At 30.5% G+C, this 24109-nt stretch overlaps 1 protein-coding gene, 1 long non-coding RNA gene and 1 pseudogene across 2 annotated transcripts in view; 2 read left to right on the forward strand and 1 right to left on the reverse strand.

The window, feature by feature from the left end:
- Positions 1-22: 22 nt before the first annotated feature.
- Positions 23-23449, forward strand: LOC105149055 (sodium-dependent nutrient amino acid transporter 1-like; annotated as a pseudogene).
- LOC147909037 (uncharacterized) lies at positions 13648-15037 on the forward strand. Its single transcript, XR_015545571.1, has 2 exons — positions 13648-14103; positions 14170-15037. It is a non-coding gene; the product is annotated as an uncharacterized LOC147909037 (long non-coding RNA).
- The window catches only part of LOC105149056 (sodium-dependent nutrient amino acid transporter 1), a 52499-nt gene continuing 51538 nt past the window's right edge, over positions 23149-24109 (reverse strand). Inside the window, exon 9 of the mRNA XM_087407522.1 lies at positions 23149-24055. Within this exon, the coding sequence (XP_087263648.1) occupies positions 23888-24055 (168 nt within the window). The 3' untranslated portion in view covers positions 23149-23887. The remainder of the gene's footprint in view (positions 24056-24109) is intronic.

Below are 24109 nucleotides of genomic sequence, written 5' to 3' on the forward strand. Positions count from 1 at the left end.
AAAGCGTAAGTCGAATATAATAGGAGAGTAACAAAAGCGTAAACGAAACTTCTAGAAGGCGAAAATTGGAATAATGAAATGTAAAAAAAAGCATTTCCGCTTCCTTTACATTTTGATGTTTTAATTTTCGTCTCCTAAATTTTCATTTATGCTTCTGTTACTCTCCCATTACATCTAATTTACGCTCTGATTTTTATTTTCATTAGGATTAGCGCTAGTACTTAATATATTTCAAGGTTATGACCTTGAGTGATATCTAACAGATTTTAGCCGTCGTTCGTTATTCATTAAAAAGTTATTAACAATCAAATTTCGTATTCATATTGCTTTACATGGAAAGTCGGATAACTCTAGATAGGTGAGAGGTATGGAGTGGGCCGACGAGAGGAGTATGTAACTTCCCACGCAAAACGAGAGGTCACCCCATATTCTCCCTGCCTAGAGGCGTTCACCTTCCCACGCGAAGCGAGATCCACATCATCATATTTCCTGCCTAGGGACGTACAATTTTCAACACAAAGCTAGGTCTACCTCATTTCTCTCCTTCTCAAGGGAGATATGCTTTTTTTTATGATAGAAATAAGACGATATTTTTTAAATCCTTTTTGTTAATAACTTTTTAGCAAATAATGAACGATGGTTAAAACCTATTAAACGTCACTCGAGATCATGACCTTGACAACATATGTCAAGATCATTGTTATCGAAGAAGCCTTTCTTAAAGTAAATATTTACCAAAGTCATATATCTACATCTTCTATTTAATCTTTTCTCTGTGTACAAATATTTTAAGAAGCATTTCTAAGAAAACTTTGAAAATTTTCTATTCGGCAACTTTTTATTTGCGTTTTTATTAGTCTGAAGTGTTAACCTTACCTCTGTACACAGAAAGAAAGTTAAAGTCGGCCAACTGTAAACACAAATGTTAGAATTATATATGAAATACATTACAAAATAAATAGAAATACACTACAAAATAAATTTAATTAGGAAGTGTATTCATTGGATTAATTTATAACATATTGTTAAGTTGAATAGCCGTTTCTGTGGTGTCATGTTGCATTGTAAGCAATTTCTCATATTTGGAGGTCAGCCTGAGACACGCTGTGATCAACGATTATATATAATTCATACATATTGTAACCGCATATGCGACGGTTTACCTCCTATTTTGCCATAGAAAAAAATTATCAGATAATCAATAATTTCGCAGAATTGTGTTACCAACGGAACTCCTGGTAGAGGAACTTCTGATTTATTCAAGCTATCTATTCCGTCATTAGCTGGCGGAAATGAATTCAAAAGTAAAGTAAGTTCAGCAGGAAGCATATCTCATATACGCAACTCTAATCGAGATTTCCTTTGCAAGAACTTCCGAAATATCCGACAACTTTAATTGCTTCACAGATTTTGTTGTTGATCAAGATGGATGAGGAGAAGACGAGAGCGTAATGGAGAAATAGGTTGGAATTTCTCATGTCCTGCGTTCTCGATCGGACTCGGGAACATCTGGCGATTTCCATACACGGTCTACGAGAACAGCGGCGGAGCCTTCCTAATTCCCTACATATTGGTGCTCTTTATAGTTGGCAAATCTTTCTATTACATAGAAATGATTACATAGAAATGAGCAGTTTATGCAAATCTTGCGTACAAATCTAGTTGGTGTCGCCTGTATTTCAACATACTTTCCGCGAAGACCAAGGGTTCAATTTTATAGAAAAAAATGTTAGAAATTGTCACTTAAAACGCATAAGTTTAGAACAGCATACATTCAAATAATTAAATAAATTCTATCTCCGTTCAAATAACTACATATTTGATATATAAATTCACATAAAAATTATTTAGAAGCATTAAAGATCTAGTTTCGACCGGTATAGGCTTCTATTTTATCGATTGTGTTCTCATATAATATGTACGATCTAAAATAAGATTCTTTTAAATAAATAAATATAAATAAATTCTGCCCTTATCAAATCTTTAGATTGATAACTTCATAAGTGAGAAAATACTCACAGTTAAAATTCTCGCAAACTTTATTAAAATAAAAAAATTTTTTTAAAACAAGAAAAAGGGCTCCGAGTCAGAAATTTTACTTATAAAATTAGTAGATAAGTATAAAAAAATTTTTTAATAAATTAATTATGAAATTTAATAACATACATAGCTAATAACAACAAACGTTTCGATCACGATTGGATCAATGTTTATAAAATATGTTTAAACGGTAAAAAAACATAACATAAAGTCGATCGAAAATTGAAAATACTATACTTCGCATTGAATAACTATATAATTGTTGGTAATCAATAACTTAAGAAGGATCGTCGACTTGTTAATTAAACTGAACAGTAACATAAAATACATACATTAGAATTTGTCAGAAAAGTAAAAACTTATATATGGATGATCGATGGCAAATGAAAATATACTTCGCAATATCAAGACATCTAACTATTGGTATCAATAATTAAAGAATCTTCGTCTTGTTAGTAAAATTGTACAGCAAAAGAACGTCGGTGTATGATTATATGTATATTGATATCCAGAGAACGAAATACAATATAATGCATATATTATAGCTATAAATATAATAAGATTATAAGAATGAGAGAAAGATATAATCTGATGAGACAATATTGATACAAATAAAAATTAAAAATGTACAATGTAAAAAAATCTATCTATTCAATTAAAATAATTAAATACTCATTAAAGTTAAATAAGAAAAATATCTTTTATAATTGTAGTTGAGAGTTCAGTCCAAAAAAATTAAATAATATGAATAAAGTACAATAGACAATGCGATGAGAGAAAGATCGATGTCTCTTATCTTCGTTATTAGACAAAATAAATTTAAAATGACTTTCAGAGAAGGAATTAAAGTTGATGTTAGAAAATATTGGGAAGTGAGATTAAAGAGGGGGGATAGGTAGAAGAAACATAGGAGGGGAGATGTATAGAGAGGAAAGAAAGATAATTATGAGGGAGAAAGATTATATGATTTGTGAATAGGATTCTGGCAATGATTAAAAAAAATTTTTTAATAAAACAATATTTCCATTTAATATAATATATTTGCAAAATATGCCGAAAACTTTTCTTTTATTTTAGAATAAAATAAAATCATATTTAAACAAAACGAATAATTCAAATTGAACTCTTCAAATATTAAAACAAATAAAAAAAATAGAGTAAAAACGAGCAATTAAGTACAAAAAGAGCTTTAATGTGCGGTAATTGGTGCGATTATCATATATACATATATTTTGGTTGTATCTATTACATAATATACAAAACTGAACGTTTTGGCTATATTCAAGCCATCCTCAGCAGTCTCCAATCATACCAATAATTGATAATAATCTAATGTTTACATAAGTTGACTCTGCTTTTGACACTGCGAACGTTATGTTTTTACGAGAAATTTAATTTTTTAACTTAATTTTATCTTTTGTCAATTTTAATTTATTTAATTTATATTATTGTGCAGTTATGGTGTGCACTTAATTAATCAGCTAACTGACGGTTACATACACTCCAGACATGATAATCTGTGAGACTTGCTTGTTGTACTCGATTTCTTTGACGTAATAAATATTCAGTTCATTTTGTATATTATGTAATAGATACAATCGAAATATATATGTTTATGATAATTGCACCAATTGTCGCGTATTAAGGCTCTTAATTGCCCATTTTTTACTCTATTTTTTATTTGTTTTAAAATCATATTTATCTCAATTCTATAACAATTATATAACAATTATATAACTCCATTTTCTGGTAAAGCATAATTCAATATTTTAAATATATGGTTATTCATTACCGGAGAATTTTCAGTTTATAAATCTGTTCTATTGATTTTAAATTGTTGTTTCTTTAAAAAAATACATTTTACAATTTGCAAATATTTTCTTTATGTATTTTTTACGACTGACTGCTGCCAACCGAAAGTTGTTCGCTTCTAATATTCTTTTTAAAACTAAAAGCTACATACAATAAACTTAAATCTTCAATACATGATTATTGCAGAATTTTCTATTGTTAAAATAAGAATGAAAATCGTAAAGTTTGGTTTAAAATATCATGTTTATAACTATCTATTGATAAAAATTAAAGGAAATTTACAATTTATTTGTTACAAATTAAAACGAAGGAAATGTCAAATTATCAATATAAAGAATGTAAGATCTAAAAAATTTCAAAATTTATTAGATACTTTTGAAAAAATTAATAAAACATTTTTACGTAAAAATAAAACTATTTAAACGTTTTTACAAAAATATACTTTTGACATAATAATATAATATAATTTTTCCTTTTTATAGAATACTTTTAAAAACTTGCTTTTATATAAAGAAATTTCACGGGATTAAGAAATGAAATATGTCATATCTCTCTTTCATGATTTTACTTTGAAAATACAAAAAACAGTTCATTTTTATTTTTTTACATTTTGTGTCAAAAAAATATGTAAACAAATTTGTTTAATTTTTAGATCAAAATTAATTTCAACTACTAAAAAGTTTATTTTTATGAATTTGAATTTGAAATATATAAAAAAATACATACTACTGCAGAAATCAGCTACAGATTCAGCTACAGAAAAAACATATTATTGTGTTTTTACTATTAACAGCAACTAAATTTTATAAAAAGACGTATTATTATCAGCGGCTTCTGATGTGTTAATATACCGAGTGTTCAAAATAAAGCGTTACAAATTTTTATCTCAAAATGGATACAGTATCAATTAATGAATTTATGTCTTTAAGAAGTTACATGTAAAAATACTTCTCCATTACAATCAATATTCCATAAAAAAATTTAATCTCCGGAAAAAGGACTTAAGTAGAATTGTACCTTTATTTCGCCCTTATCTTCTTAATTGTAATACGTACTAATTGTAATACGTATTAATATATATTGGGTGTTCAAAATAAAGCGTTACAAATTTTTATCTCGAAAACACAGCATTATTGACTCAAGGTATCTGACCGACGATTAAAACCTCTTGAATGTTATTCAGGATCATGTCTTGATATTATTTGTTAAGATTAAAGCTATTGCAGGTTGTATTTTCATAATCTTATTTTCATTTTTAAAAATAAATTTTTAATGCAAAAATAAAAATGAGAGGAATAATCTCTAATGGTGATCTTTACAAATATTATCCAAGACATGATCCTGAACAATATTCAAGAGATTTTAACCATTGGTCGGACATCTTGAATATTGCTAATGCCGACGGTACTGTAACCGTCAAACATCAAAACTCGAAAAGTACTCAATAAAAAATAATTTTATTATATAATTAATATTTTGAAAAGCTCTCAATATCAGTTATTAGATTCTGGAATCAAAAATAAAGTGTCCCATTTTAAAAAATCGATGTGACCTTAATTTTGACGACGCCATCCAAAGTCAAACCGACGAAGATCAATAAATAGATCTTTTTGAACCCTACAACTTTTGTCTGAACAATTTTTCTCAATAATGTGTTTTCGAGATAAAAATTTGTAACGCTTTATCTTGAACACCCAATATATATTAATACGTATTACAATTAGTATGTATTACAATTAAGAAAATGGGCGAAATAAAGGTACAATTCTACTTAAGTCCTTTTTCCGAAAGATTAAATTTTTTTATGGAATATTGATTGTGATGGAGAAGTATTGTAACATGTAACTTCTTAAAAACATAAATTCATTAATTGATACTGTACCTACTTGTGTATAATAAAAAAATTACAAGTTATTTTAATTTTTATTAAAATAAAGATTTTGTAATTAGGCCTTTATTTCGCCCATCCTCTCAATTGATACTACTTCATTACAAATTGCAACTTTAAACTAAATAAATTCGTCTTCCGCTCTTGTTTCTTATAATTCATATATAACAAACAGAAAGACAAAGGGCTAAAAAAATTATTATAAATTAAAAAAATTTTTTTAATCGTTAATAAATAAAACATGTCATCTAGTTAAAATATAAACTTTAATTTGCCGGTAACAAACAAAACAAAACAAACGTTTCGATCCCTGTTGGATCATTATCAATGTGAACAAAAATAACAGTGGAAATATTACATAGATAAGATATATAAAAATTAAAATTCGTTCTCGATCGCAGTATTAATTATCAATCTCACTCCAATATAAAATAAAAGTTATAAGAATGTTGTAATCGATAACAATGTATTCCTCTGGATTATGTAGATTATGGACGAACATATTTGTTTCTGTTAAAAAGTACAAATGTAATGTAAAATTGTCACAGGAATAAGTAATCAAATCTAATAAGAGGAAAACAAACTAAGTCGCAAGTAATAAAAATAAAAAAGTAAAAAAGTAATCTAATATTATAAGAAATGTACATTAGAGTCATTAATACGGATTGAAATTGTGTGATGTACCGTCATAAATTATATATATTTAATTTAGTAATAGCTAATTCAAATGAGAATAAATATCTTCTATTGTGCGTCAATGTAATATATTATCTATTCTTAGGCAATGCGATGAGATTGAATGTAATCATCTCTCTAAGATGCTCAGAGACAATGTAAAATACACATATCAAGACAAGAAGGTTAAAGTGGTAAGCTAGAAAGGAAGAGGAGCATAAGAGGGAGAAAATAAAGTTTTTTCATACGTACTTATTATTATTATTTGTGCATGTATGAATAATAATATGTATACATAATATATATGCACGCATTGAGTTTATATAAATAGTTTTAATTAATATCATATAGATAAATAAAACAGTCAATGAATTTAATTACAATTGATTAATTCATAGATCATTTAGGCATCGGCTACGGCGTAGTAGTATCAGTATTCTCTGTGATCACCTATTATTGTGCTCTTATGGCATTGATGCTCTATTATATGGTAGCAAGCTGTCAGTCAGTGCTTCCGTGGTCCTATTGTTAGGAGGAATGGTGCGACACGTGTTTCAATAGCTCATCGACCGGCAAAAACGGAAGCAAAAGTTCCGCCGACCCCTATTTTAGGTACATTAATTTTCCTTTTGCTTTTTATGATGTCATCAGAAGACTTGTGTATGTACTATTCTTCTGTTTAAATGTGACGTTATTATTACATCCGTTTGCGTACTTACTATTGTCATATAATATCAATTATAAATTATTAAGAGTCTTTTGTAATTATTATATATCACTTGTATGTGAAAGCTCTTCACTTGTATCTCAAAGCTCTTGTTCCGCAACGAGATTCAAAATAAAAATGTCCGTATCTCTTGGAGTTATGCAATAATATATAACAATAATCCACTAAATTGCATGTATAATGTATTAAATCGCTGGCTTATCTAACTTTCACTTTTTATCTTTATTATAGAATATTTTCTTTCATGTTACTGTAATAAGCGATAAACATTCAAAAAGTCAGGATTTTAATTTCTTAAATAGACAAACATTTCTAACTGTCTGTATATCAGAAAATATGTTCTTAATGAAATGGGGATTGAGGACGGATTCGGGCTATCCTCATGGAAATTAGTTCTCGCGTTGCTAGCTAGTTAGATATTCGTCTATGTGGTGATCTGCAAAAGCGTCAAGAGTAGGTAAAGCAGCTTATTACCTGGCTCTTTTTCCATACATCATCATGGTCAGCCTTTTAATAATAAAAGCAGTTGGATAGAGCAATGGACGGTATTCGCAAACATTCTTCTTCTTCGGTATGTGCTTCGACACGGTGATGTATTTGTCATGTATTTTTCCCACAATAACTTCGAGCACAATATTTCAAAGTAAATATTTCCAGAATCATTCTACCTTGTCCCGACGAAAATTTTTTTAGAATCTTTTAATACACTACTCAACAAAGAATACTCTCTAAATCTCGTGGAATAAAATCTCATTCGAAGAAACTTGAAAATTTAGCCTGTCTCGAAAAGAGAGTGAAAATACGAAGTAGTGAAAATCTGCCATTCTTGAACAAGAGTGACTGTAGTAGTTTCACTCTTTTTTCAAAACAGAAAAAATTAAATTTTCAGTCTCTTCGAGTGAGATTTCACTCCACGAGATTTAGAGAGTAGGGAACACTTTTGAACATGCTTAAAATTGTACAAATCAGATCATTATAATTCAATGAAACATCATCGCAAACAAAAAATTAAAAAAGTATTTGAAAGCTTGAAATCTCTATTTTTGAAATTGGTTATATTTCAATCTAACTGATGTTTTTGAAATCCATGCGGATATAAACACGCAGATATCCGTGAAATCCATAAATTATAAAATTACAAAATTTACAATGTTCCATGGTACAAAATAGAAACGCATACAAACGATTTATAACAATCGAAAGAGTGAATTTTTACCTTCAATTTGCTTTTTTTATTGAGCATTGTATAGAACTGAGGAGATTCTTTAATCCATGTATGTCATCGAAGTTGAAGTTTATTTTTTAACACAGAGGAAATTAAAAAAAGGCTGATTTTTGCTCATAAAGATATAAGTAAAAGGAATAGCGTTTTTTATTAGATTTTAACTTCCTGAATACAATAATGTTAATAAAAAGTTCGGGATCTATAGAGAACACCTTGAAAATTGAGCATGAACATGATACAAATTTTTTGAACATACAATTTTTTTGAACAAATTAATTATCGTATTCAGGAAGTCAAAATCTATAAAAAAACGCTATTCCTTTTACTTACTGCACCTTGAAGTGGGTAAAAATCGGCTTTTTTTTAATCATCTTCCTTTACAAAATTCACTTCAAATTAATACCATGTGTATAAATAAAATTTATACATAGATTTGAAGCATTCGAAAGTTATGATTTAAAATGCTTTTTCAAACATCACTCCGTAATCATTTTTCGCAGAAATACGTAAATTGGAATTTGGCTTTTTTAATGCTGATTTTAAATGACCCTTTAACTTGAAGATGTAGTAACTATATAGTTCGTGGAAAATGATCATAATGAAATTTTCAAAAAGCATTTTAAAGCTTGAAATCTCTATTTTTGAAATCAAACTGATATTTCGATTTGACCAATTTTTTACAGAGCTATACGGACATAAATAGATATCAATCTAAAAATCTAAAAATTTTGTACAAAAGTTTATGGCGCGAAGTTCAAATCACACAAAAATTTACAATTTTAAAAGAGTGAATCTTTACCTTTAATACTTTTCTATTGAACATATGATTTTTTTCTCATTCAACATTCAAGCAAAAATAATTGTTTTTATTTCAATAACTCGGTAAAAATAATCGTATAACCCCCAATAAAAAAACAAATTGAATACTGTTAAAAAACAGAAATTTGCTTCCGTTATATGTAATGGAAGCAAATTTCAAACAGGTACATTAAAAATGTTTAATGTTGTCAGTAAAAATAAAGTTATAAATAATTTAAATTTAATGTTTACTTACATTAAATTTCAAATCTACATATAATTTAATGATATATAAATATACTAAACTTCGTATTTATGAAAAGTAGACTAACTTTCATGTACGTGAACACAATATACTTTTCAGTTACAGATACCTACATTAAATTTAATTTAGTATCATAAAATTTAATTTAATTTATGTAACTTAAAAATACATTAAATTTCATGACATTTTTAACAGTGAAGGTAAAGATTCGCTCTTTCGACTGCTGTAAATTACATTTGTGTGCGATTTCTAATTCATTATACTATAAAATGTTGTAAACATTTTACAAAATTTTTAGATTTAGCGGATATCCATTTGTATCCGTATAGCTTTAAAAAAAAATCAGTCAGATCGAAATATCAATTACCAATTTCAAAAATAAGAATTTCAAGCTTTCAAACACTGTTTTGATTTTTTTGTCTGCGTTTTGACTTTTCAATTACAATGATTTGAATATTATGTAATTTTGACCGTATTTGAAAGTGTTAAGTGTGTCTATTTTTTGTTAAGTAGTGTATGATCTTGCAGAATATAATTTTATAACATTTAAAAAAAATTCTTAGATTTTTTATACAAATTCGAATACTTTTCTAAAATATTGAAAAAATACATATATCTTTTCAATATTTTTTGTACATGTGAATTCTGAAATGTTTTCTGAAGATAATTTATATATTTATAACCTAAAAAATTCATTTAGCACAAGATCAAAAATACATACTCTTTTTTCATATTGTATGAGTTTGAACTGTAAAGTATTGCTTAAGCTATTTTTTAGTTTGAAATAAATTAGTGAAAGTTTGAAGTAAATTAAGTACCGATTAGTAAAGTACCGATTTGATACTCATTTTTATAGGAGATCAATTTGATTAAGAAAATAAAAAATATATACGTATTCTTGGGCAAGTGTCTTCTCAATAGCATTATGAAAAAATTTATTGCAAAAATAATGTTGATTATGATAAACAAAGCATATATTTTTTATTAAATGTAACTCTTTATAAATACGTAAAATATTCTTTACATGTAGAGTTTATATAAGGTGCGTCACCAAAATCCGGACAAATCGAACAATTTCTTTAAACAAAATGTTTTTAATGAAAAATTAAATATTACAAAAATCCTTTTACATGGCACTTGAGGGATCCCTGTAGAGCACAATTATTATATCCCTTATTAGCTTAAATGACGGCCTCTATTCTCGATCTGAAACATACATATTTTATGAAAAATTATCTACGTTCTACAATGTTCCAAAATCATTTAAACAGCATTGCCATAATTCATATGTTTAAGGAAGAGATTGAAGAGATAGACTTAAACGAGCTTATAAATGAATTTATAAATAAAAATAACATTCAAGCTACATTCGCAATAAAGAAATAAAGAATAGCAAAATAAATATTCATGTACTTTACTCATTTTTTGTTTGTTTTTGTATATTGTAAGTGTAAATCTATAAATATTTCCATTCTTCTCGGAGTAGGATTCCTTCCTTCGACCTTTTTTTTTTTAAACGTCTTCACACGCGCCCCCCGGAACTCGGATCCACTCCACACATACAAAAAATTTACTCCCCGCCCCTGGCCGAGACTTGTTTGTACCTTTCGACTATGCTCCATACATAGTAATCCAAGGGATTTAAATCTGGGCTGTTGGAAGGCCAGAATGGGAGCCGAGGCGAGCAACTCGGCTTGTCCTGGCAGCTTTAGAAAGTATCTGTCGTATTTTTAATGTATAATATATGATTTGTATGGAAGGTCTTCCTCGGCAATTTAATGCATTGTTGGCTCGCTTACACCAACAATCGATGCTAATTTTTGCAAATGGGTCATCCAAAATCAGCGCTTGAGTCCTTTCAACGACTATGGGGATCCTCGCGGTGCGTTTTTTCGAGTAATTCTTTCTTGTTGACATACTGGAACCTTCATTGGAGTGTTCTAAAGCCATATATTTTGTCACAACGTCATAAATTTTGATTGATCTCGGATATTCAAAGAACCGAATTATTTCCGTTACTGAGCGTCCAGCACGAAGGCCTTCGATGATCGCGGCTCTTCGATTACTCCGCACTTGGTTCCAACATCGCAGTCATTTTGAAAATATTTTTTACTAGTATCAGACTTTCTCGGACGCCAACAACAATCTCTCGACGAAGGCATAATATAGCGGAAAATTTAAATTGAAGTTTGTTCGGATTTTGGTGACGCACCCTGTATAAGTAAGTTTTTAACCGATTCCAACGCAATCGATATGAGCTCGTGTGGAAATTTATCCAGGGGAATTCCATATTTTAATACTGACTCCATATGGGCATTATTGAGGCATCCAAAGTAAAGGTTTATCAAACTCATGCCCATTTAGGACATAGTCAGGATAGTTTAACTTAAGTTTCCTTATAGTCGCCCGTGTAAAGCCTAGTTTGGATTCTATTTTTTCCCTGAAGTAGTTATATTTAGGCCTGCCCAATTACAGCCCAAACTCAATAATATGGAGATCGACCATAGTAGAAACGTTGGAATGACTAGTCTTATGAAGAATTATGCAACGTTTTCTAATGAAATTGCATAGTGCGGGATTTCTCGACTCTAATGATACCGCGAAAAGTCTAATGATGGACACATGGACACATGGATACTTTAATTTTTGTGTGCCGCTGCATGTTATTGGGCTTTGCGAAGATTACAAACGTGTGATAATTAACGCTCGTCACGAATTGATTTTGATACGAGCGCGCAATGATAACAATTACATAGTGGGAGATTTGAGAGATTTTACTCTAGTAATCATTAACTTCTCGCGACAAAATGAGTCCGTCAAGAGTGGCACTATGAATGTACGATTAGAATTTGAATTCAAAGAGAATACCCGCGAGTACAACCGCCTATTGCCTCATCATATACGACCGCGTGATCGAATACAGCCCAATGTCCAACGTAGTACGAAAGATTACGTAAATTATCGTTTTCGCGAAAGAGTAATACTCTCCCCCTCTCTTTTCGGTATAAGGGATAAAAGTCAAGATTTTTTCCTGATCGAGCACAGTCTCAAAAAGTCGTTCGCTATGGCCATACCAACATTTGTGGTATGCAAGATTTTATCATTGGAAGGAGATTTATTATGAAGGAAGTAGCGGTGCTGAGAAAAGGATTCTTCCTCATCACATTTTTACATACTCCATGCCATGGAATATCTTGACAAGATCCGAAAAGTCTTATGCTTCCTGATTGAATGCTTATCACCATGAATTGCAATGGGAAGACGGAATGATCTCGTACAATATGGCGAAACGTCTGATTATAATGACTATAATCGGTGCGGAAGAGAATGACGACAATAAGACTCTCACATATGTTAAAGGATGTCAAAAACATGAATAGTTGGCTGATATAGTTGACTCGATAGTGACGACATGATCATTGAAACCTTGGATGTTGATTACAAAGATATAGAATCTTTGAATAATCTAGGTATTACTAATACTATGCGATATGAAAAACAAGCTAAGAATTGTGCGTTACAGAATGTATTTAAAATATACGAGTACAACTGGTGGTCAAAAAGAATTGTATCAATTTGAAAAAAATAAAGTGTGAGATTTTTTTTTAAATACGTTTTAATTTCTTTCCCCTTTCTCAGTAATTAAGAATCAGTTAATAATATAATAGCTATTCGATAGTATTCAATAAGTATTCAAGTTAACGAATAAGAAAACGCGTGTCACGCTTCGCCATTTATACTGTCTTATACTATTAAAAATTAGTTTTTTTGAGATACATAATTTTAACATGAAATTATTTTTTCTGTAAATGATATCTTGCAAAAAAATATTTACTTTTTTCGTGTCTTTCGGATGTGGTACTTTTTTCATGTACTTTTGACCGAGAGGCAATGCTAAGGATTCTTTTCAAAATATCAGATATCCTGGGACAGACCATTTCGATTGAATCAATTAAAAAACCCTTTGAACATGGATAAGCAAATCTTGGTCAATGCTATAAAACGAATCTTCCAATGCCACTTAAGTTAAATAGGTCATGTACAATTTTTTGCTATAGCTACATTTTCTCATGCAACCCTTAGCAATCAGTCAGCCAGTGTGTCAGCAGATTCTATCTCTGCAGCACCTCGAAACTGTGTAATTATATTGTGAAAAAAAGAAATGTATAACTTGCAAGAAACACTAGAAAAACGTACAAATATCCGGTTCAGGGGGGGGGGGATGAGTCTTAGATATATATGTGTGATTTTTTTTCAGTGTGATTTTTTTCTTTTAGTGTAATTTTTTAATGATTCTTTTTTAATTTTAGGTGCTAATGGTTGACAATGAGCCTGTCGAACGGCTACACCTAAAAAATGAATTAGGGATACAAATAGTGCCTGTGGTGAGTAAACTTTTATGTACAACATTTTTTTATAAATGTAATTTTTTTTAATTAATGATATATATTTATTTTTTATCAAGACATTCAGCGTCGGGACATAAAGATAAGAGAATTTATTAATATAGATCAAAATGTTCGATTAGTGAGATTGTTTGACAGGCAGGTACTCGACGAGCTCTGGGAGGAGTATCCAGAAGATAATTTGAATTGGGTATCTTTCGACCTCTACTACTTATTCGGATTTCGTCCATATGAAATCGACAAGCCCGAGAAAATGTAGAATTAATTGTAAGTATCTTATTTTATTTAAAATATTATATTTAAATATTAATATAATGCTTTTTTGTCGGACAGAAAAAACGAAGAACAGTGACGACTGCATTAGGTCTTTTATAAACACTTAACAACACCAAAACAGAAACATTATTATCATAAAGAAAATTATTATATAATCGTCTTGTTACAGTAGGTTACACAAAAAAATGTGAATATTAAAAAATAAATAAAATTAATATTAATAATATTAATAATTATTATTAAATTATTATGAAATTAATATTAATAATTAAAATAAATAATATTAATATTAAATATTAATAAATATTATTTTATATTTAAAATTATTATTTCTCCCTACACCATTCCTTCATCATACTTCGTATATTAGTTGATAAGGCACTCATTACAACTAAAAAAATTGTTACTTTTAGACTAAGTCATATTATTTAAAAAATCATTAAATGAATACCCATCTTAATAAAATCGAGAAAAAAAGATAACGAGGAAGGAATACAACGGAAGAAGAGAGAGCGCGAATAATATGGTAGGTATGGGCTGCAACGAGAGGAAGCGAGAGAGCATAAGGAAGACGATAGGTAGGTATAGGAGTGCAATGGGAGAAAGAGAGCACGCGAATAATGTGATAGGTATGGGACTGCAACGGGAAGAAGAGAGAGAGAGCACGAATAAGTATAGGATCGCAACAAATTGAAGGGAGAGAACTGCACCTTATAATGGGTGGAAGAGAGAGAGTATAACATGGTGGGCCCTGGTCTCCCTCTCGCAGTCCCCTCGCTCAGTGACGTCAATCCCCTCTTCATCGGTTCCCTCGCCTACTGACCCCCTCCCTCACATCTAACAACGTACTTCCCCCACCCTCGAACCCACACACACACACACACACACACACACACACACACACACACACACACACATACACACACCGCGTATATGTATACACACTAACACGAATTTATCCAGAACTGGCCTAGTATATCTACTAATTTAATTTCTGTATTTATGTCTCTTTTTTCTTTTACATTATGAAATTATATTTATTATGACTAGGCGAGAGAAACGCGTGGGCCGACGAGTTCAATTAGCTAGGCTACTCTTCCCGCCGCCGTTTCGCTACAGTGCCCGAGAAACCGCATTTTTCCGAGACAGCTTCTTCGCGTCGTTTTTGATACATGTGTTGATGAATGGAAGATTTCTCGGGTGTCTTTTGGATACAAAATAAAAATAAGTAAAGAAAATGAGAAACGATACACGATGCGTGACTTTCTTCCCACAACCTTTCCTTTTCCAGCAGATACAAAATGATGAACTTTAAAATTCTCGAATCTTTAAAATTCTTCTTAAATCCTGTTATTTATTAAATATAATTCGTCAAAATTGATCTAATAACTTCACTTATTCAGTTTGGGTGTATAAAATGTCAGTTATGGCAATTTCCTTTATCTTTACCATTTTTCTATTGTCATAAATTAATTAATAAATTATCTGTTTCTAAAATTCTGTTAATTCGAATTTGCTAGTTTAAGATTTCGAGTTAAGATTGTATTTTTTTTTTGGCCGCTAAATCTGAGACTCGATTTTGACTGATCGATTTGTACCTCTCTTATCCAAAGAAATATTCAATCAATCTTTTTCTTTCTCTACGTTAATCCCGTGACTCGTACGGTAATCTCATGTCGCGCCGATCGTTATTTCTTATATTCTTACTCGGTACGGACGTAACATTATGATAATGTTTTTTCGTCAAAATAAAAATGGGACTATGTATTAGTAATACTAGAAGGTTCTAAATATATAAAATTTAAATGCATTATGAATTTAATAGAAAATTAGCAGAAGACTTGCAGGGATTGCACGAACGTGACAAGTCTGGATCTTTGCACCAGTTTGATGGCGGACACGATTATTTTTGAAATTTTTGGCAATCTCGTCCACGAGATCGATAACGATAATAATGACATTGTACGCGCAGGGCCTGGCTTTCGTATCTTATCCGGAAGCTTTGGCAAAATTTTTAATCATACCACAATTTTTGGTTACACTGTTCTTCCTAATGCTCTTTGTGTTGAGCATCTACCGTTGTCTTCTGTGTGTAATCATCAGCATCACCAATTTCTGCAATTTAGTAGAAGATCGCCGTTGGCGTTGCGAGTCTTGGTTTCTCGATCGATATTGTTTATTGCACGCCCATAAGTTTGTGAAATGAATAAATCTTCTTTAACTGACAAAAAACCACTTGTGCTAACATATATCGATATTATAAGTTTTTTATTTTTATTTGATAACGTAACTTTTAAAATTGTTGCTGCTTTATAAATGTAACAATTGAATTAGATACAAAGTCGCTAATGCGTTCTTGCTAAAGACGATAGAAAAATTGATCGATACTTACGGACTAAGGTATTGGTGCAGAATCCCTTGCATTTCAACCAGCATGCATATCGAACTGGCTATTCTGGAGAGACGGCCTTACATTTGGTCGTCGCAATTATTGAAGAGGAGATACAATAAGGAGGCTTCGTAGAAGACTCATTTGGACTTAGAGGGGACATTTAACAACACCAAGTAGTCTGCTCTGAGACGGCGCTCAGAATACCGACAAAATTCGTTGAGTGTATCCGGACCATGCTGGGTCGTCACATCACGACCTCGCTGGGATCAAAGAATGTAGAAAGATAGGACAGGGGTTTCCTGTAAGGTAGAGTTCTCTCTCAACTCTTCTGATGCTAATAAACTATTGAAGAAACTCAATGATAGAAGCTTCAAATCAATTGGGTATGCCGATGACTTGGCAATCTTTATTCAAGAACCCTTTCTTGAAATGCTTCTTGAGCTCATGCAAGGAGCACTGGAGATTAGTCAGGAGAGACGAGGGACTGGCCTATCGGTTAAATCGATGAAGACGAGTCTAGTCATTTTCACAGGTATTAGATAAGTCCTTGCACAGGACCTGTCTTAAACAAGATCAGGTTAGTGACCTGCCCCTGAAGAATTAAATATCTTGGAGTTACCCTGAATAAGAGGCTAACCTGGAAACTGCATCTAGATCTAACATGCAAGAAAATCTGCATCTACTTTTTGGGTGTGTAGAAGGACTTTTGGACAGACATGGGGTCTACAGCCGGAAAAAATTTACTAGCTCTACATTGCTCTGCCCTAGGCTGCTTTATGTGGTAATCTGGTGGCATAGGGCTGCGGCCAAGACAGCGTTGGAATGAATCAGGGCACTCATCCTTAAAGGAGCTAGAAAAAAACTTTATCTTTTAGCTTCCTAGAGAGATGATTATTTTCAATTCTCATCGCGTTGTCTAATCGATAATACATCATTTTGACACACATAATAAGAAACATGTTCGTCTTTGTTCTACATACACAATCCGAAGGAACACATTGTTGTCAACTACAACTTTTACATAATTTTCTTTTTATTTTGGAACGAGATTTATAGTTGATACGATAGTTGATACGCCGAGAGCGAATTTTTAATTAATTTTTATATATTTTATCTATGTAACATTTCTATTGTTATTTTTGCGTCACATTGAAAATGATCCAACAGGGATCTAAATGTTTGTGTTGTTTACTTGCTGACGGTCAAATTAAATTTCATGTTTCTTTAATTTCATGACATGTTTTATTTTATTTTTTAACTATTTAATACAAATTTGTTAATTTATGATGATTGTTTTAGGCTCGTAGTCCTTTGTTTTTTTATTTATATAAATTATGATACCTGTGTTAACAATAAATTGAGTAGTGAAATCCAAAAAAATCTTGGAAAACATATGAACTGTTCAAGAGTCAAAAAGAAAATATCTAACTCTAATCATGAAAGACGATTTATATACAATTTATGTCCTGCGAGTAGAAAATTTTAGAATTGTGTGAAAGAAGTTATGTTTGACAAGGGCAAGTATGCTTCTGGTAAATTTTCCGTGTCGTTTTATTTATTTATTCTGTTATTTTATTTCTTTATGTAGATCATTTCTGACGTTAGTCTCTTCTGAAAGAATGGTTCTATATCTGAATATTATCCCAATTAAATTTGTGACAATATTCAGACTAATGTTGTGAGACGACATTATGAGCGCTATTTAATTTTTTAATTAGTTAGTTTTATGGTCATTTATTCTAGTTTTAACTTTCCTTTTAGTTTGGTTCACGTAAGAGGAGTTACAATCGAGGCAACTTATTTTATATACGACATTACATTGTTCCTTTCTTTCTAATCTGTCTTTACCCAATTTAACAATGGAATTTAACGTATTGATTGGTTTGTAAGCTATTTTAAAATTATTTTTTTCCGCAATCGTTTTAAATTTCTCTTTCATATAAGATATTGTAAAATATTTTTTTATAAAATTCTTATTATAATCATAATCATCTCTTGTATTATTATATAAATTATTCCGTCTTGATAAAGTTTTAATTCTTTTATTGATTGTAAAAAAAATGATATCCAAGGAGTAACCATTAGACAATAGAATTATCATGGATATTATTATTATTAATCATGGATTCAATGTTATTGCTATAGTATTTAGGATGTGACAAAAAGAGAATTCTATCGAGTTAACCGATTATGACACCTTTTTTATGTTCTATAGGATGGATCTTTTATGTTCTATTTGATTTGTAGCTAAGATATCGTCCCGAGTTCGTTTTTTGTAATTGTCAAACTTAATGAATCCATCCTCCACTCTTAGACTCACGTCAAGAAAATTAATAGAACCGTCATCATTATGTTCGCAAGTGAATTTCAGTCTGTCATGATACGAGTTAAATTTATTTAGAATTCTGTTCATTTGGTTGATCGGCACGGCCAAAATGATATTAGGTGTACAAATAAATTTCCACCGTTTGACAAAAGACGGCGCCACTAGCAAGCTATAGTTAAAATTGTCTGATGTAAAACATTATATCGTAAGGTTAGACATCTGTCAACAACATAACCTTGAAATACTAGCGATTTTGTATCAGCATATATTTTTTTGTGCGAAAATGCCGAGTTTTGAGCCGAATAAGCGTCATTTGCGGGAACTTTTGATTTACTTCTTTAATTTGAAGAAATCTGCAGCTGAGGCTCATCAATTGCTTGTAGAAGCATATGGTGAGGCCTTAAGTGAGAGAAGTTGTCGTGAATGGTTTCAAAAATTTAAGAACGGTGAATTTGACGTCGAAGACAAAGAACGTAGCGAAAGGCCGAATGTGTACGAAGACGCGGAATTGGAAGCATTATTGAATGAAGATTCGTGCCAAACGCAAAAAGAACTTGCACTTACATTTTGACTTACATCAATAAAACATTATGTATCGTTCTTTCACAATAAATGCTTAATTTTTGATTAAAAAAGGCGGAAACTTATTTGTACACCTAATATCATCCACATATTTATAATAGATTGGAATGTTTATATTCATACTATAAAATATGTTTTTTTTTCAGATCTTGAATTATTATTATACGTCAGCCAAGGTGACAAGGGAGATCCCATAGGCATATCAAAGATCTGTTTGAAAAAGTGGTTGTCAAAGTTGAAATAAGTAGAGTTAAAGACTCACGATGGCCTTCAAAAATTCATTTTTAGGAATGTTCATATTCAGGGAAATAGAGTTCTATCTTATTTCAATATTGTCACCTATCTTGGCTGACGTATAATAATAATTCAAGACCTGAAAAAAAAACATATTTTATAATATGAATATAAACATTCCAATCTATTATAAATATGTGGATGATATTAGGTGTACAAATAAGTTTCCGCCTTTACAACTAAATCTTCAGGAATATTAGTATACATCGACACAATATTGAAAGATACCATTTTGTAATCAAAATTTAATGTCATACCATTAAGTTTATTAATAAATTCATAGCTGTTTTTTATGTAACTAAATTCTTTTTTTAAATTTTTGTCAATTATATCTTTTAAATAGCTAACGGAAATAAAGGACTATTAATACAACTAACTATCCTTAGGGGATTACCTTCTTTGTGGATCTTTGGTCCTTCCTTTAGGACCTCCTCCTTATATGAAGGATATCTCGAAGAAATATCCGGAGAAATATTTAAAACAACGCGGAAAAAAATAATTTTAAAATAGCTTACAAACCAATCAATACGTTAAATCCATTATTAAATCTGGTAAAGACAAATTAGAAAGAATGAAACAATGTAATATCGTATATAAAATAAGCGTATATAATAGTTGCCTCGATTGTGACTCCTCTTGTGGGCCAAATTAAAAGGAAAGTTAAAACTAAAATAAATGAACATAAAACTAACATTAAAAAATTAAATAGCGTTCATAATGTTGTTTCACAACATCAATCTGAATATTGTCACAAATTTAATTTGGATAATATTCAGGAAGTACTATTATTGTAAATATAGAACCATTCTTTCAGAAGAGACTAACGTCACAGAAATAATCTACACAACGAAATAAAATAACGGAATAAATAAATAAAACGACACAGAAAAATTACCAGAAGCATACTTGCCCTTGTTAAATATAACTTCTTTCATACAATTCTAGAATTTTTCACTCGCGGACATAAATTGTATATAAATCGTCTTTCATGATTACAGTTAGATATTTTTAACTCTTGAACAATTCAATATATTTTCCAAATCTTGGATTCCACAACTCAACTTATTATTAACACAGGTATCATAATTTATATATTACAGTTAAATTTATTTTTTCAATTGAAGAACTACCAATTTTTATAAATTTCACATTTAATAGAATCTGGAAATTATGTGTTTCAATAAGTTCGACTAACTTTTGTGACAAAAATACATTTGGCTTCTGAATTATTTGACATGATTTTATGGACTAAAAAAATTTTTTATAACAATAACCTAAGCGCTTCGAAAATATTGTAATCGAACGTGTAAAATGTTCTATCTCATTATGACAACATGAATAAAATTAGATGTTCTCAACATTATGTAAGTTACTAATCTGTGCTTCGCGGGTTTTCTCCATGTCTTGGTCCATTCTTGATGTGCCAACGTTTCGTGGGCCTTGCAGTCCACTTCATCAGGGCGAGGAGCAGTCTGATATCAGCTCCTCGCCCTGATGAAGTGGACTGCAAGGCCCACGAAACGTTGGCACATCAAGAATGGACCAAGACATGGAGAAAACCCGCGAAGCACAGATTAGTTATATAGAAAGCACCCATGGAAGCATCAAGAAGATTATGTAAGTTATAATACATATTAATTTTGTAATACTGAAGATGGCCTAATATAAAGCCGAAACGTCTATTTTATTATATTGTTTTTATTCTATTGTAATCTATTAAAATATAAATATTTCGCTGCTAATAGCTTGCGCTCGTGGTGAATACCTTTTTAATCACATTGTTTTAAGTTTTAACTACGTTTTGACTTCTATTATTAGGGATTTAAAAAAAGTCAATTAAAATAACCATTTTTTTCTCCTAGTAACTTTTGTCTAAAATTTTTTGATCTTAAACTTAAGGATTTTGAGATACTCCGGCAGATTGATTAAAACGGACCATCTCTGGATTCAGTTATTTATACATTTATTTATAAAGCAGCAAGAATATATACTTTAAAAGATACTTTATTAAATAAAAACTTACAATATCGATGTAGCCTCACAAGTTTCTTGTGAATAAAAGAGTCAATTCTTCTATTAACAATAATAATGAAATTAAACATAATAAAACTAATAAATGTGTAATAGTGAGAAATAATAATCTTTTTCCTTTGTAAAGAAAGAAACGATTTTTATGATTAACGCTTCTATTACTAAAAAATATAATAAAGTTACTTTAAAATGGTACAAATATAAATAATAAAATAACATTTTTATTGATAGGGCGGCCACTACGTTCTTAACTTGGTAGATTACTTCGGTGAGACCTTTATTAGTTTTCGTGTTTTTAGTTTTCTTCGAAATAATCGCCATTTCTTGAGTATACGGTAATAATTTAATATATTTTATTTTTGCGTAAAATTATTTAGAAGGATATATTATAACTCATCGATTTTCCAGACATCGATGATTTCATGGACGATGTCGAGTTCATGAGAGGATGACGATTATTCTTTTACTGGAGATTCTATTGATGTTATTTGACTCCCTTGTTTATCATCTTGATTTATTTCTTGATCGATATGACATCGCTCATGTATAACAACGAATAATTTCCGCATATAGTATTAATTATTTTTTATTTTTATAATCATAAAAGTAGTAATTAAATTGTAAAATTAGAATAGAATATTAGGCTTAATTTCCATATACTACCCCAAGTTCGATTTCGATGAAATTTTACAAGAATGTAGTACTAATTAATTGTAGTCAAATTTTTAATATAGTGTCGCGAAGTGACTTTTACTCCATCTCCCTCTTGTCAAGGGGCGCGCGACTTTCCACGCGAAGCGATTTTACCCTATCTCTCTCCTACCAAGGGGCGCGAGACTTTCCACGCAAAAACTTTCATCCCATTTTCCCGCTGCCAAGAGGCATGCGACTTTTCACACGAAATGATTTTCACCTCACCTCCTGCCAAGGAGCGCGCGACTATCCACGCGTAGCAACTTTCACCTCCCTTCCTGCGGCTCTCTTAATAAATAATTATCATTATTTCTCTTATTGTTGCCCTGCAAACACTCTATTGACCCTGACACTCATTTAATTATAACATTACGTTTCCTCTTTTTCCTTTTTTTTTCCATTTTCTCTAACATTCCTACCTCGTTTACACTTAAACCTACCACAGAGATTTGGCTACCCCAAGATCTTGTTCAAAATTTAGTTCAAAATTTCATCCTCTCTTTCATTCCCAAAAATATCAATTAAAAGTTATGGGATACCCTATATATAATATAAAAATTAAAAACTTAATTATAATTAAAAAATAATTTCATAGAACAATTTCGCAAAATATCTTTTTAATTTTGCAGCTACGGGTTGGACGCTTTTGACTTTAAGAGTTCTTTCCTTTCCCTGAAGCATAATCATTGTTGGATTTCAGAATAAAGACAAAATGTGCTTAAATGTAATACATTTGCATTTTATTTGAATACAATTCTAGCATACAAATCTATCGTCGAAAATTATGAAATTGTGACTAATTGCTTTTTATTTTTAGATGTTCAAGCCGAGCGCCGATAGGGGTCCAAGAAATACAATAAATGGAGAGACTTTAAACAGTCGAAGAAGATATCGCGTGTATGGACAAAAAAATAAAAAATTATAGCGCTATTTGGCAAAGATTAATAATTAAAATAATATAAAAGTAATTACTGTGTTTGATCATTATTCGGCCTATTTATGTTGCAATCATCGTATAGCGATTAGTAAAAGGATAATAATATTGGCAGCTCTTTGTCTTATATCATGTTACATATAGTACAACATTATGTAATTATTTATGGGACCTAGCAAGAAGTAAAACACACAATAATTATTTAACTGCTGTTAAATACGTAAGTGCATAATATATGCGGATTAATAATATAAAACAATTAGTATAATAAAATATTTAATTTTAAAAAATTATAATTGAGGCACATCTCTAGTTATTCTTCTCAATTACTTGTAAGATTAAATAATAAAAAAGTAGTTTTCTATAAATCCACATGCAGTTAAAGAATTAAAGAACAAAACATTTTTTTTGTATTCGTTAATCTATAATATATCGTCGTTTTGCCTCACGGATCCCGCCGCGGCAGAAACGACTGTAAAAACTCGAAGAACTTTATAGTATTTTAAATTCATATAAAATTACTCTATATTGGTTTCATGTTTAAAAGAACGTAGAGTATTTGTTTCCAGATTGGTTGGATCCTCTTCTCGCGATCTCTCGCTCTCTCTTCCTTAAAGATCCTCCAGTCCTTACGTTGCTGAATCTCCCGTGGACCCCACCCATTCACAGGTGCGAAAGCTCTTTTTAACATCTTAAACAGTGCAACGAACCATGAACTTAATCTGATTTTTAAGTTTTTTTCATA

Source organism: Acromyrmex echinatior, chromosome 7 (assembly GCF_024713525.1).
Source record: "Acromyrmex echinatior isolate Ae372 chromosome 7, ASM2471352v2, whole genome shotgun sequence".
Lineage (NCBI taxonomy): Eukaryota > Metazoa > Arthropoda > Insecta > Hymenoptera > Formicidae > Acromyrmex > Acromyrmex echinatior.